Below are 15032 nucleotides of genomic sequence, written 5' to 3' on the forward strand. Positions count from 1 at the left end.
CAGCAACCTAATCCAGTGCCCTCCTGTAGATTTCACATGCTGAACAAAGCAGCACTGAGCTCTGCATATCACGAGGTGCAGAATGGGGTTGTGACCGTTCTGTCAGGAAAATTATTCTATGAGCAACTTTTAGAGCAAAACTGAGACAAAGACTGTAGAAACCTCAACTGAAAAGCATCCCTTCGAGGTGATCAGGAAATTCCTGATGCTTTTAGGCTTCAGTTTTGCAGGAAAATCAGGCAGGTTTTCGGCGGGTTTTGTCTGTTTGTTGCCACCGAAATGCCTCAGCAGCGGTGAGCGCAGCAGGCCCTGAGCCCAGAGCCGCTGCCCCCATCCAACATGGCGGCACCGGCCTTGCGCCCAGAGCCGCTGCCCCCATCCAACATGGCGGCGCCAAGCCTCGGCGCTCACTTCCCGCGCCGCCGGACCCCCCGCCCCTCCCCGGGATCCTCCCACGCGCCCAGGTGCCGCCCCCGGCGGAGGCGGTGCCACTCTCTCGGCCGTCTGGGACGAGACGACGGCTCTCGGCGGCGAGCGTTATGGCGGCAGAGGAGGACGTGTTCCAGAGAGCTCGGGGAAGGACTCTGACCGCTTTCCGCCAAGGTACGCGGAACTCCAGCGGGGGGCTGCACGTGCCGGCGGGTTCTATTCTCTGCCCCGCAGCCAGGCGGGCTGGGCCGCGGCGGGGAGCGGAGAGCAGCGAGGCGGCGGCGGCGGCGGCGGCGGCAGCGGCAGCGGCAGGTTGCCCACCGTCGGGGAGGGGGACGTCCGGGATGCAGCGGGGCCCGGAGGTGCGCGGCGGGCAGCGGCGGGCAGCGGCGGGCAGCGGCGGGCAGCGGCGGGCAGCGGCGGGCAGCGGCGGGCAGCGGCGGGCAGCGGCGGGCAGCGGCGGGCAGCTCCGCGAGCTGTGAGCGGCGGTTTCCGTGCTGCGCTGCAGCCGGGGCTCTGCTGAGCGCTGGAGGCGGAGGCGGCTGCGCCGCGGGGAAAAGGCCGACTACGTCTGACGCCAGATCTAGAACGAATGGTGGTTTTTCTATTTGTGCTGCTGAACTTGTGCTGCGCAAATTGTAAAACTGTTGGCACCAGCAGCGTGCTCTCATCTCACGTGTTGTATTGTGCTTTTACGTTTGCGCCTTTGTGTGCCTGTTCTTTGCTTGCTTAACAGAAGTGGGTTCTGGTTTCTTCGGGGTGCTCCAGCCTCCTTCAAGGTGGAGGACCGCTGCTGGTTCCTCGCCTGGCACTGAGACAGCACCGTAACCCACTTGGGCTGGCAGCAGATGTGGTTCCACGCTCACCTCCCCCTAGGCCAATTAAATATTGAGGCTGCTGCGAGCCCAGAGATGGCTCTCACCTGCTGCTGCTGCTCATTTGGATGGGCCATCAAATACACGTGGATATTCACAACGTGCTTCTCATCTACTCGTAGAATTCTGTAAGGATGGGCATTCTGACTTCTCAGGCACGTAACAAGCTCCGTCTTCAGCGGTTCTTTAGTACTTTCACACGTAGAAGGTGTTCTGTTTCCATGCAGTTTTTTATAAATTATACGTGGTATGTCTTTATGAGGTGGGCAGGGCTATTCAATCTCAGCAATTTTGTGGTATTTTCTTGGTTATTGTTTGGAAATATTTACTTGTTGCTAAACAAAAAGAAGACGATAATTCTGAGCGTGTGAAGTATACATATTCAGTCATTCTGGCAGCCTGTTAATAATTGTGGGTGCTCTGGTTGGTTTGGAACAGGATGTGTGGCAATTACTGAGGGGACAGATGACAGACAAGCCATTTAGTTACATCCACTGTAATAAAAGGAGTGTTCAAAGGCAGAGTAAAAATCTCTAACAAAAAAACGTAACAAGTATTTCTTGAAAACTGCCTTAAACATGGATGAAAAAATGTGATTTAGGTATCAGTCATCCAAGTGCCCTTTCTTTTGAAGTTTGTTGTTTGATGTTCTTCAAATTGTGTTAAGACTTCTGTCAATTACTGTTGGCTTGTTTAGGATGTGTTAGCTATCATATCCACCTACCATCCCTGAGTACAGTGTTTCTGTGTTAATGTTTTACTAGTTCTTTCTTAGAGACTAAAGTTCAACACAACCTTTTAATGATAAAGAGTTTTAAAAAAACATAATCAAGGGTTAACAAAACTGAGGCAAAGTTTCTTCTTATTTAGAATGAAAATCAATTGAATCTGATCTCTTTTGTTGAGTTTGTGTGTTTCCCTCTGTCTTAGCATTCATTCATTCTCCAGGAATTATTCCTTTTGTTAGATAACCACACAAAATATTTGCCAGCACTACTTTAGCTTGGCACAGTACTTCCTTCACAATTTGAGAATCGCCCCTTAGGGCTTAATTTCTTTCTTTCCTTTTTTTTTTTTTTTTTTTTTTTAATTCTAAGTTCTTCTGCAAAGCCATGTTTTCGCACCTATCCCCTAATAGTCATCTGTTCAGTCTGCCTACACAAGATGTGCTCTGATCCACTCTTCATATATCACTCATGAACCAGAAGCTCAAACAGGTCTAAAATACCCATGTAGCTGCTGGAGTGTTGGATAAAGGAACACATCAGTTCTTCGCTTTATTGAAAAGAGACCTCTGTATTCTTTGTCTTTTTTTTTTTTTTTTAAATATATCCTCTGTAATTTCACATAGGCAGAAAAGACACTTCAGTTGTCTACTAGTTTTATTGGTCTTATACTGAATATATACAGGAGTGTATTTTAGGGTAAATACTGTCATCTTCTCCGCTACCTGTCCCAAAATCTCTAATGCTAATACCATGCCATGCAGAGAATTTCTGTGGAAATATGTCGAGCTCTTTTTTAAAGTAATTAAACTAGTGATAGTGCCATCAGCTGTTGTCGAGTCATTTTTTTTTTCTTAAGTGGAGGAAATAGGATTTGTATTTCTTGCATGGTATCCAGTATGTATGAGAAAAGAGTTGTAGGGCAACTGCATGATGCAGGAGGGAGCATTTCCTAATGCCCTCAGAATCTTTCAGTGTCTAAATTCATGGTAGGGTGTACAGGAAATGGATGTCATGACCAGATCAGAGTTGATGAGAAAGGTGAAATCACCACAATAAATAATGTCAGATATGATTCCAGTCAAACATGTTCTGTCTGTAAGGGAGGATTCTGGTCTTGGGTTCTTCTGCAATGAACATGGCTGTAGAACTTTGTTTCCTGTCTTTGTCTTTGGGAGCATCTTGCATGTTTTTTAGTCTAAATGACATTCTGGCAATCTACCCTCTCATCACGCCTCTGAAAAGGGCTTTAATATGCTTTCCAGTTGTTCTTGACTCTTACTGGTTAGTCAAGCTGGATTCTTTTTGTCTTCTCAAGTTCTCAGAAGACGCTGCGCATATGGTCTGAACCTCTGGAATAGTGTCTTTGAACAGTTTCCACACTGCCTTTAAGGAGTTCTGCTCTTTTTAAAAGCTTCGTAATTATATATAATTCCCTTTCCTTTGAAAATAAATACAACTGCAGTTGGTTTCTTTTTTATTGCTTTCACGTGAAGGATGGATCTCTGCACATTATAAACTACCACCCTGGAGCTCTTCAACGCAGTATTTTTGAGTGAGGTTTTCCTCTGGTCAGAACAAATCAAGAGCAGCTTCCCAGCTGGCATATTCTAATTCCTAATACTGTCTCCAACTCTCATATGAATGAGGCGTATCTTGAGTGGGCTTTAAGCAACCTTCTGTGACCTCACCTTGTCATTATGCAAGTCATCCCCCTTCACACCAATAGTCTTGGGATGAAGAAATTAGTGTATTTTCTGCAGTAAGTTTGTAATAATATAAATATATATATAAATATATTAAATTTGGGGGTGGGCATGACTAGGATTTAGCATCTAATAGCCCTCAGTACACATAAATTGTTTGTGTTTGAGGGGGCGTTTCTTACCTTGACGTTTTAGAAGTTTATATTTTAAAAATAGTAGCATTGCTTAAATTATTTGAGAATATTTCCCCTTGGTCAGTCAGCAGAATTCTACTGTCTTACCTTGTGGTAGTCTCTCAGGTACTCCAGGAAAACCCAGCTAAAAGGAATGAACACTTAATTAGATTGAAATCTTTTGTTTGGACATCCAAGTAGTAGTAGTGGTGTTTTTTGAAACTATTGATAATGTTTTAATAGTGAACAAGAAACTATTAAGGGTTTGGGGCAAGTACCTTACTGGTTTTTAAGCCATGCCACAAGTGAGAGGAATGAAAACAAATTGTCTTAAAGGTAACAGTTGCACTGAAGATTTTTTTGCCATTTCTTCTGCTTGTAATGTACAAATACTGCCTTCACTTAATAAATAAATAAATAAACTAATTAAAATTTACATTTTGCTTCCTGCTTAGATCTTTTTTTAAAACACCGAAGATGTTCTTTCAATCCAATCTAATCTTGAAAAAAAATCATGGGCATATTTTATAGACAGACAACTAAGAGCAAGAAAGCATGTACTGAACCTGTCATTTCGTATGTAAAAACAGAAAGATGGCCCAAGTCCCTCTTATCTTCCAAAATAAAATGTTTCAGAAGTTGCAAAAAGCAAAACAAAAGTATTTAATCTTTGGTTTTTTGTATTTGTTACTGCCATTGTTATACTGAACAAGCACAAGCTGTGTGCCTACATCCATTCTCCTCTGTCCACTTACAGATGCAGGCAGGAATAACTTCTCCTAAATGCTTCATTTCTGTGAAATGTTGTAGAGTCTAGAGGAAAAACAAACCAGCCTCAAAGGTACATCTCACTGCTGTTGAAAATCCCACCTGGGAAGCACTGGATATGCCACCAGTACTGTGGGGCTGTCATGAGTCTGCTTGTGATGATGTGTCTCTAGCATGTACCTTTGTGATGCTCGGAGAAAGGGGGAAGAAAAGGGAAGACATTACAAAGAGCAAAAGGGGAAGAAATAAAGGCACATGGAGATGTTAGCTGTTCTCTTCTGGAAATGGCGAGGTTTGACTCAGGTCCCATCTAGGCTGTTGGAATCTTTGTGTTCGTGAGCACAATGCACCACTGAGCTTTTCTCCTGCATGTTGCTGCCAACTGCTTTGGCCCTTCGCAGGATTAATCGTTAGATAAAATTAGAAGCTGGCATCATTTTTCAGCCTATGCAACTAAAAATATGTTGCACTGATCCTCTGTACTTTGGCGTGCATAGGAGTGGAGTAAGAGTGGGAAGCTATTGAAACTGAGGCATAAGAACAGTTTCAGAAGGTGGACTTTTTGCATGGCAATTGACTGTACTGATGAATGTGCTGTCACCATTGCTGTTGTATTAATATAATTTCCTTTATGATGTTTTTCTTTTGTTCATAGTACTTCACAGTAAATGAACCATGTTCTTGATAAACAAACACTTAAGAGATAAGTAAAGTGGATGTCCATATATTCTTTTGTTTGCATGAATTGTACTGGGAGTTCCTTTGTGGGGAGTTTGGTATGTACTGAGCTAAATCGATAAATACCACATGATAAATAAGCTGTTTCAAATTCGTTTGAATACTGGTAGGATTATTTTTTTTAATTGGGTTTCTAGTTGGAGTAATTGAGCAATAAGGAAATGGTACAGAAAATGTATTCAATGTCACTGTAATTTTTTTAAACTATTTGATGAATTCTCAAAAAAAAAAACCACAAAAAGAGCTTATGAGTATATTATTTGACAAAGATCAGTTAATTAAACTAATTCTTTAAGTAAACGTTATTTATATCGTCCTGATTCCTGTATCTCTCCTGTTCCCCCCCACTTCATTTTCTTAAGTTTATTCCTTTTTATCTTTCTTTCCCACATGGGACTGTAGCATCGCTTTCAGTTTTTCTCTTTTCACTTCTTATCTCTTTCCTTTTCTCCCCACTCTTCTCCACCTCCACCCCTGCATCTTCTGTTTCTCCTTTTTTCTTCCACTTCTTGATTCTGTCTGTGTACTGAACTTCTCTTTACAAATTCATCTTTTCTATGTGTGTGTCTCTCTCTTCCTCACATGACCATCACCATCACCCACCCACTCAAACAGGAGCATCTGTGCTCACTCTTGGAAACATTCAGATGCTTACAACCTACAGAGTTACTGTACTGGCATAGATATAAGGCAGGGGAGGAAAAAATCCACAAAGCTTATATTAGAATAGCCTCTGCTCTGGCCTTGCAACTTGTTTTGTTCCCACTCTGCAGGCTGCCAGAAAGCACACTGCCTGCTTGCTGCTTTTCTCTACTCAAACACTATGGGTGCACCTCCTCATCACCTGGCTCCAGGTCTGATCCCACTGCCCGGGCTGCTGCAGCTGCACCAGCTGCTGTGCCACCCCAAGGGCTCAGGAGGGGAGAGAAACCATATGCCTAAAAGTGAAACCTCATCCTTCAAAACAAATATTACTTCTATTTTCAAAGTGGTTCCTGTAAAAATAAATAGACAAATGCCTTTATATTTATTTAGCTTACTATTGTAAAAGCTATTGGCTTCAGATTCATCAATGCAAAGTAAGTAGATCTTGCTTCCAAGTTACTGTCTCAAAGGGACAGATGTTAAGAGTCTGGTCGCTTTGTTCAGAATCTCAGCTTTTTTTTCCCTAAGCATCTATTTGATGAGTTTGAGGTTGTAGCACTTCTCCTCAACAAGGTCTTGTGTCAGACTTTCTCTTTCCAGCCTTATTTTGTATAGGCTGTAAAAGATTTCTCATGCCAGCTTTTTTAAGTCATGTCTTTATAACTTTCCACTTATAAAACCTGTAAGATAATTTCTCTGTGCAGACAGTGCCTTTGATGCAGCACACAAGCTGATTTTTATGACAGTCATATTTATCATTTTTTTCATGCAAAACACACAATAAAAACCTAAACTGCTTTGTGCCATTGAAGCAGTTCCATAAGGCTTCTACTGAAAACTCATGGGTAGATCATTTTGCTTCTCCAAGTAAGTTATGTAATTGGAAAAGTTCATTTCAGAATTAAAATCTGAAAGTTCTATCTATAAAACAGGATTATGATGCATAACAAGGAATGCCAGTATGAATTAGCAAACAATTTTATCAGATAAGTAATTTTGATCCTTAAATGTTACATTAACTAAAATGTAGAAGCTTGCATTTAGCAAAATCATCTGATGCCATAGCAACAGGCAGCAGCATACTACAAGGAGTTGCCCACATTCCTTCTCCTCCACCCCTACCCATCCATATCCACAGTGCAGCTGAATTCTAACCCCTGCTGTCTTATCTTCCTTGACAAAATCATATTACTCATCTTACAATGTAAGAAGGTCCAGTTCTAGACCACTTAAAAGAACACCATAAGTAAACCCATGTGATAGGCATGCTGCTTGCTTATGTACTGTTAGTGGAGAATAAAACCAGGATCGACTCGAGCTGTTTCTGATAAGACTGACATTATATAAAAGTGTATTCCTATAGTATAATTTGAGACTGTTTGCTGTACTGTTTTGGGTTTGGTTTTTTTTTTCCAGGTTCAGCTACATCAATGTAGTCAATGACATTTTGATGATTGAAATACTGAAAACAAACAAACAAAATTATTGGAGTCTTGAAAGAATCCAGTGAAATGTAATGTCATATGCTTCTGCTGTATTGTAATCTTGCATTTCCCAACAGTATTTACTGAGTTCTTTACATAGTTTTCCTCTAATTAGTCTGCAATTACCAGTGTATAAATTAGATTAATATACTTTCATTTACTACAGCTACCCATTAGAAGAAAAATTTGTACTTCTGCCTTTATATTTGTCCAATACAAATGAATAAAGAATTCTATACTTCTTTAATATGGCCTTAACTTATGTAGGTAAAGAAAAGCCAATATTTACTTATTTATAGTTTTTAATTCTTTCAATGTTTTTAGGTGATGAGTACCAATGGAAGGGACCTTTCTACTTCATCCAAGGAGCAGATCCTCAATTTGGACTAATAAAAGCTTGGGCAGTTGGCAATACAGGAAGTGGAGATGATGAATGGGGAGAAGAAATCAAATTAACAGAGCAAGCAGTACAGGCCATTAACAAACTAAACCCTAAACCCAAGTTCTTTGTGTTGTGTGGAGATCTTATCCATGGAATGCCAGGTAAGGCAATTAAAACTGTGGAGTGGATCATAAATCTATTTTCTTTACTTCACAATATGCTTTCATAGCATTTGGTAGCCTACTATTTTGGTGTTTGGAAAAAATAGTTTGTTTTTTTTTTTTAGATTATTTTTGAGATACGGTCTCATTTGTTCATCTTATTTGATGTGTTTCTAATTTCAGGGGGGCATTTCTGTTAGCTGTTTGTTTGTTTGCTAGGATCAGGGTTTGGGGCTAGCCCTGAGGAAATGCACTTTGAAATAAACATCTTGAGAGGACATATTAAAATTCTTTATTCTAAACAAATTGCTTTGATAAGCTAAACAGTGATTCTAGCCATTGGGAAAAACAATGCTTAGTAAAAAGAAAGGTAGCTATAGCTACCAAAGTGAGCAAAGCTCTTTCTAAAGCTTAATAAGTTCCACTGCTTCAATATTTAAATTATTAAAATGCTAAAAGTCAGCAAATTGAAGCTGTAGCATTCTGTCATGTTGCTGTAGGAAGCACAGATCAGTGTCTTTGAGTGTATAGCCACAGGAAAAACAATAGAGGATATAGAAAAGTGGGTTCCAAAATTTCACAGCTGTAACTTTAAAATAGACTCATACTTTCTGAATGGAAGTAATCTTGCAAATTGACAAGTGGTCTCAAAAGCAGATCTGTGCAAAGCATCTTTGATTTCTTAGCCCTGGTAACAAGCCGAGCTGCAGACAGTCTTAGCTCTGCACTTGACAGTGCAATGATGCAACAAGAGAGCTTTCAGAAATGGGAGTCCTTCATACTTCACTCTTCCTGAGATGGTGCTTCCTGGCATTTAACTGCACAGCAAGATCTGAGTGTACTGGACATCTTTCTCACAACTGAACCAACAATACTTATCCTACTTCACTGCTGTAGTTTTGCGCAGATGATTTGTTCTGTCTTATGCTGGTAACCATATAAACTCAACATTGCAGTCAGCCCTTTGTCTTTCTGTCCAAACTGATGAGAGCCTGAGATAGAAGCGAATCATTGCGTTTCATAGAGACATCTCGGGATCAGCATTCTGTCACTATTTGCCCAAAGGGCAGAGAGATATAATGTGATACTTCAAGGCTGACAGAAAAAATATTTAAGAGAGGTAAATCTGAATCTGTGTGTTTAAAATAATTTGAAACAATAGTTTAAACTGTGTGGATGTGTATTTTCAAGTGAAATAATGGGCTTTTCAGACAATTTTCTCCTACTTTTTTTTCTCAGTCTCTGGAATAGGAACTCTTTCAGATCACAAAAAAGGTTAAATAAAAAATCTGAGAAAATATGTTTCAAAGTGAGACAGCCCTCACTACATTTTAACAACTTCTTGTTCTGACGGTTTCTTTGGGGTGACTTGTTAATAGCTGTTCATTTATAAGACGTTGCAAGACACTGGCGCTAGGAAGCCAAGCTGGTGGCAAATAAGAACTTATTTGCTGTGTTTTGTTGTTGTTTTTTTTTTAATCAAATGGAAATCTCCTGATGTTAAAAATGAAATCTTTCCAAGTTCTTCACAGTGATGGTTTCTGAAATACTTGGAAATACTGCAGTTGTTTTCTCTAGTTTTCTGCCACATTACATGCTAAACTCTAGGAATCAAGGTGACTTCCTACTCAGGGAGGAATGATTTCCTAAATTTATTCACTTGTGGGCATGTTTGAAAATGCAGTATGCATCAGTGATAGCCCAGATTAAAAAAAAAAAAAAGCAGAGAGCCAAAAGACCTCATATTCCATTACCAAATAGCACAGATCTCTTTCTGGTACTAGTACTGTGCTTGAGATGTCATATTTCTCAAACACATTACCTCTCAAATACAATTTCACTGCTCTAGCCAGCAATGTTTGGACCTTGATACTGCATGTTTGTACTTGTATGGTACTTCAGTTATTCCATGCTGTTCCGCAGAGGAGTCTCTCTAAAAATAAATCCTGTCTTAGTTCAATAAAAGGAAGTAGGAACAATTAAAAATTACATAAGGCTTTTGTTTAATTTTAGCAACTGTGAATTTTGCTTACATGTATCTTATTCAGTATCGCAGATTACCTTTTAAATCACCTGTGTTTATCAGCTATATTAAAACTACATTAAAGTCAGGGCTGATGGCAGTGTATCATTGTTGCTATTGCAGCATACTTTATTAAAGAAAGCTACAGTCAGCTGAGATTCGGTTATATGCTATGATCTGTTGGCTGATGTCTATCAGGTTCTTTGGATTTTATTGCTTTGTAACCACTGCCTGTAAATAAAATAAACACAAAACCCCAAACATTCCTTTCCTAATATGTTTCATCATGGAGAATTGAGTATGTTTACAACAACTGTTTTAAAGCACGCACTGTAGCTTTCCATCTGAAGCAAGTTTGAGGCCTGTGCAAAGGAACTCCAAGAAATCTCAGAATGCCAGCAGCTAGAAGTGATGAACAGAATCCTGATCAGCTGGAAAGCAATCAAGCGCAACACTTGGAATCCATTACAGATGTCATTAGAGCAATGAAGTAATCAGTGCCAGTATCTTGGTATTTAGCTGGTGATTAAAAGTAGTTTGTATTCTGAATATTATTTTCAGAAGTTTTTCTTGACTACATAATCTTGATTACGTAATCAAGAATAGGATATCTATTCCTGGTAATGCTAATGTTCTGGTATGTAATCAAGAGTTTTAAGCAATACCTTAAACTGCAACTTTGTTACTAAAAATTATTTCTCTGAACACAATACTTAAGTTATACCTAGCCAGCATGCTAATGAAAGTCTTTCTTCTTAAGCCATTCGTGTACATTAAGTTAACATACCATAACTTAGTATGGCAAAATAGTAATCTGCAAAATATAATTGACTGAGTGAAGTGTTTATTTCAGTGCATTTTTCTGTAACTCTGGAAAATTATTTCACTTTTTGTCTCATCAAGTTGGAACCTTCTGTTTTGGCTTATGAAACCTTCCTGTACTTCTATTAACCAATGGGTTTTGAGTGAAACAGTTCAGCTAGCTGTCCATCCATCTATATGGAATAACCCCTCTAAGATAATAGAGAAGTGCTTTGCACTAACATTAGCCAGCCACTCTCGGATGCATCCTGTCAGGCCCTGCAGACTTTTCTGAGCTGAAATTTTTTGAGATACATAACTGTTTCCTCTTTCTGATTGTTTCTTTAAGTCAAGGACCAAAGGCTTGGGAAAACAGCAAAGAGAGGCAAAAAGAGCACTGAATACCTCTCATTAATCACTGCCTTACTCAATAGTGGTTCCACTTGTTTTTTATAGTTTCATTGCTAAAGTAGTTGCAGAAACTCGTGTTGCCTGCCGCGTCCCTTGCTAGTTTCAACTCTCATTGAACTTTGTTTTTCCCAACGGGAACCCTGCATGCCCAGGCAGTTTATCAGCGTCCTTCCTTTCAAGTCTGTCTTTGCTTCAATCTTTTTTTTAATGTTCTTTTTACATCAGCACTCAGATGTGAGTTCCCCATTTAGCCATGTCACTCTCTTGATAGTCTAGACTTTTTTTTTCTTCCCCTCAGGATGGGCCATCCTTGTTAGGAGGAGGTTGTCTCTGAAAATCTGTCAGCTCTCTCAAACTTGCCTTTCAGAGCTACCTCCCACATGATCCCAGCTACCAATTCACTGAACAAGCCCAAGTCTGCTCTCCTGAAGCTCCAGATTTGCTAACTGCCTTCCTTCCTTCCCTCAGGATCACAAATTCCACTCTGATGGCTGCTGCAACCAAGGCTGCCGGGGATTAACGTGCTCCCTAGCACTTCTGTGATTGTGAGTGGCTGGGACCTCGTTGGCCCATCTTGTATGTGTGTTAAGAGGTTGTCCCAGGCTCGCTCTTGGACAGCAGATATCAGTTTCAGTTTAACGTGCAGAACTGTACTGTTTTTATATGTCTGAATTCCTTTGGAGGAACTTGTTTAAACTGCATTTTTGTAACGATTTCTCAGGGAGTTGATAGATGCCAGTTCTATCCTGCAAAATCCTTCAGGGGATGAAATTTTAGACCAGGTGTTTAATTATTTTTCATTAAATTGCTCTAATTATATGGGTGAAAGAACAAGTAAAACAGCAAGTCTCCTGCAAAGTTCACTTAGCTCTGATGAACAAAATGTATCCATTCAGAGACTAAGTGAAATGAGACTTGACTAATAATTTGTGTAATCAAAAAAGCCTGGTAGAATGTGATTAAGCTAGATCTGTTAGCAATATGATGATGGATTGGGAGCAACCGATGTTTGTGATTACACCTTTCAATTCATTTGTATGAATACGTTAATTAGAAGAAATAAAAATCACTATAATTGAATATTATGGCTCTTGAATTACAGTGTGAATTCTTGTACTAATTTCTTTAAGTGAAGGCATAATATAATAATACAGAGACCTACGTAGGTCTCTGTTTGCTAAATAATCCAACACCAGCCTTTTCAATCAAGTAAGCCCAGGTAGTGAGATTCTTTTTTTCTCTCCATCTTGTTTTATATTAGTAAATGCTTTAATTAAAGGATTTCAACTGTTCTTTATAACAAATTTCTCAAACAAATGTGTTTCTGATAAAGCAAACTTTGCTCTTGGTAATGTTTGTGAAAACAGCATCTGGCAGCCAAAAGCCATGTGTGTTGTACTTTCTTCAGAGTACATCTATTTCAGAATTCATTCATTTTGCTGAGACGTTGGAAGGAGGAAGAGAATGCCCACATCCCTTGCATCTGCTATGACAAAGGTCTTTCCTCTCAGTAATCCATCTATTCCATTTTTTATATACCTGTGTTAAAAACTAATCAATCTAGACGTCTTTGTAAATGACAGCAGCAGACAAAACCATTGTATTTAAAATAAGCTGAATTCCAATATAAGAATTTTGTCGTCTCTGTTCTTCTTACATGCCAGAATAAATTGTGATAGCACTTCTTCCTTTTTCATTAATGCGCCTATACTTCCATTTCTCTCATTAGCTTCAGCAGCAGTCGTCCATCTTTCTAGCATTATCACATCAGGACACTTATTCCTGAGGCCTATTGTTGCTGGGGTTTTTGCATAGATTTTTATTCACTTTAAAGATAATAAAATATTTAAGTGATGTTGCCCATTTCAGCTGCTTTTTGTCTCTTTTTCTGCTTTTTTAATTATATGTCTTAGCTCTTTCGAATTACCTGTGTTGTATCCCCCCAGCTGTGCAAGGCAGAGCATGGGGGGAGGGAGGGAGTTTTTTTATTTGCTCAGATTAGAGCTGCCTTGTGCTGTTCTGGACCACAGCGGTGGCCCTGAAATTGGTACACCTTCATTTAATCCTTACAAACCTGTCCCAAAGTTTGGGGAATCCTTGCAGTTTTCCAGAGATACTCAATATTATTACAAATGGTTGCAATAATGTAGTAAAGAAGTCTGTGAGGAAGGATGGTATTTTAGTGCAACACACATAATCACAATATGAATTTTTTATCTAGACCAAATATAAGGTCTCCTGAATTTCTTGTATTTCTACTATTTAAAATGTTTCCTTAACATCAGACAGATTTGTCATGTTCTTTTAATAACTGGCTGCTTGGTAGTATAAACACTGTCCTTGTTCTCACTTGTCAACATACTTTACACGTGTTCTTCCATGCACATGTCTGCAGATGGGCATTTCAAATCCTTGATTGAATAAATACTAAAAATTCAATATGATGCAGTAGAATAGGAAGGTGTGGCTGCCACTCTGTGGTCAGAGGAGTAGTGCACTTTATACTGGCACAGGAGGGCTACAGTCCTGGCCTGCTAGTCTCACTATCAGCTTGTTAGATGGAAACTTGCTGGGTGGACTGGAGTTTTTGGCTTCTCTTTCTCTACCTGCTGCTTCCTGGGTCCCCAGTGCTTCTAGGACCTTCTTGCCAGCCAGCAAGCTCCTGCACACAGTGTGGGGAGTCTGCGTGCATCTCCAGTGCATGTTTATTCCCCACAAATCCTGCACATTTTTCTTCTCTGTCACTCCAAAACTCAGTAAAGCCATACTGCATAGCAACTCAATTTGACTAATTATAGTTTTGGGCAATGCTATGTGCTTTATGCAAAAAGCAAGTAAAACTGCCAGCTACATGTGTCCTCAAAATTATGTGCTTCAGTCTGCAATCCTGTCTTCCATACAAACAGTATTTTTATATAATAATAGAGGCAAAGATACACACTAAGTTTTCCAAGGGCAGGTGCCAAATATTGGGATTCTGGGTTCAAATTTAGACAGCAATTAAGGGACATGATTTTCCAATCAGCATTTCTCCATTTGGTTTCTGCTTGACAATTTGATGATCAGGACACGAGATGAGCTGGGCATACTGGCTTTCGTACAGTCAGTACCTCTTACAAGCTCTGACACGTAGGCTGGAGAGTTATTTACATGCAAAATAGCTTCAGAGCTGAGGAGCTTCAGAGGTGATAGCTCTGTTGTAAAGACAGCTGTATGGCTTCATTTCTGGTTATGATCACTGTAAAGATTTAAGGCATTCCCTCTCCTGAGAGAATTATTAACTTCAGCCTCTTTCCAGGGCCTAGATGTGTACAACTGCTGCAGTTCAGAATATTCCTGCCTTTTGCTTCTCTTAAACACTGATCCACTGAATATAGCTTCTTCCAAAGCTCATATTTGTATATATAATAATTTTTAAAGCATTGGCTGCAGCAAATAATTACAAACCTCTGACTTAGAAGGTAGCTCTAGGAAAGCTCTATCTTTCAAAGAGAAAGCATGTACCATAGTAAACGGCTCTTATCAAAGCATTTATTTCTCAGTAGTAAGGGCACCTCCCTATTCTGAATATTTTAACTTCTCTTCCTTCAAAAGCAGTATTGGGCTTGACAGGGAAAGATGAGTGAATATTTGGCTTCAGTAAGAGCTGAAGCTTATGCCTCCCTAGCAGCTCCACTTGTCTTTTGATTTAGATCTACTAAAACTGATATT

The 15032-nt window shown here is 39.8% G+C and overlaps 1 protein-coding gene and 2 long non-coding RNA genes across 4 annotated transcripts in view; 2 read left to right on the plus strand and 1 right to left on the minus strand.

Moving 5' to 3' along the window:
- The window catches only part of LOC128078862 (uncharacterized), a 129731-nt gene that overhangs the window by 92946 nt on the left and 21753 nt on the right, over positions 1-15032 (plus strand). The window lies entirely within an intron of this gene.
- Positions 1-15032, minus strand: part of LOC128078871 (uncharacterized) — a 59572-nt gene that overhangs the window by 6154 nt on the left and 38386 nt on the right. The window lies entirely within an intron of this gene.
- Positions 473-15032, plus strand: part of CPPED1 (calcineurin like phosphoesterase domain containing 1) — a 33468-nt gene continuing 18908 nt past the window's right edge. For both annotated transcript variants that reach the window (XM_052679481.1, XM_052679482.1), the window contains exons 1-2: positions 473-603; positions 7868-8086. In XM_052679481.1, the coding sequence (XP_052535441.1) occupies positions 540-603; positions 7868-8086 (283 nt within the window). In that variant the 5' untranslated portion in view covers positions 473-539. The remainder of the gene's footprint in view (positions 604-7867; positions 8087-15032) is intronic.

The sequence above is a fragment of the Tympanuchus pallidicinctus genome, unplaced genomic scaffold, assembly GCF_026119805.1.
Source record: "Tympanuchus pallidicinctus isolate F22 unplaced genomic scaffold, pur_lepc_1.0 scaffold18, whole genome shotgun sequence".
In the NCBI taxonomy this organism is placed as follows: Eukaryota; Metazoa; Chordata; class Aves; order Galliformes; family Phasianidae; genus Tympanuchus; species Tympanuchus pallidicinctus.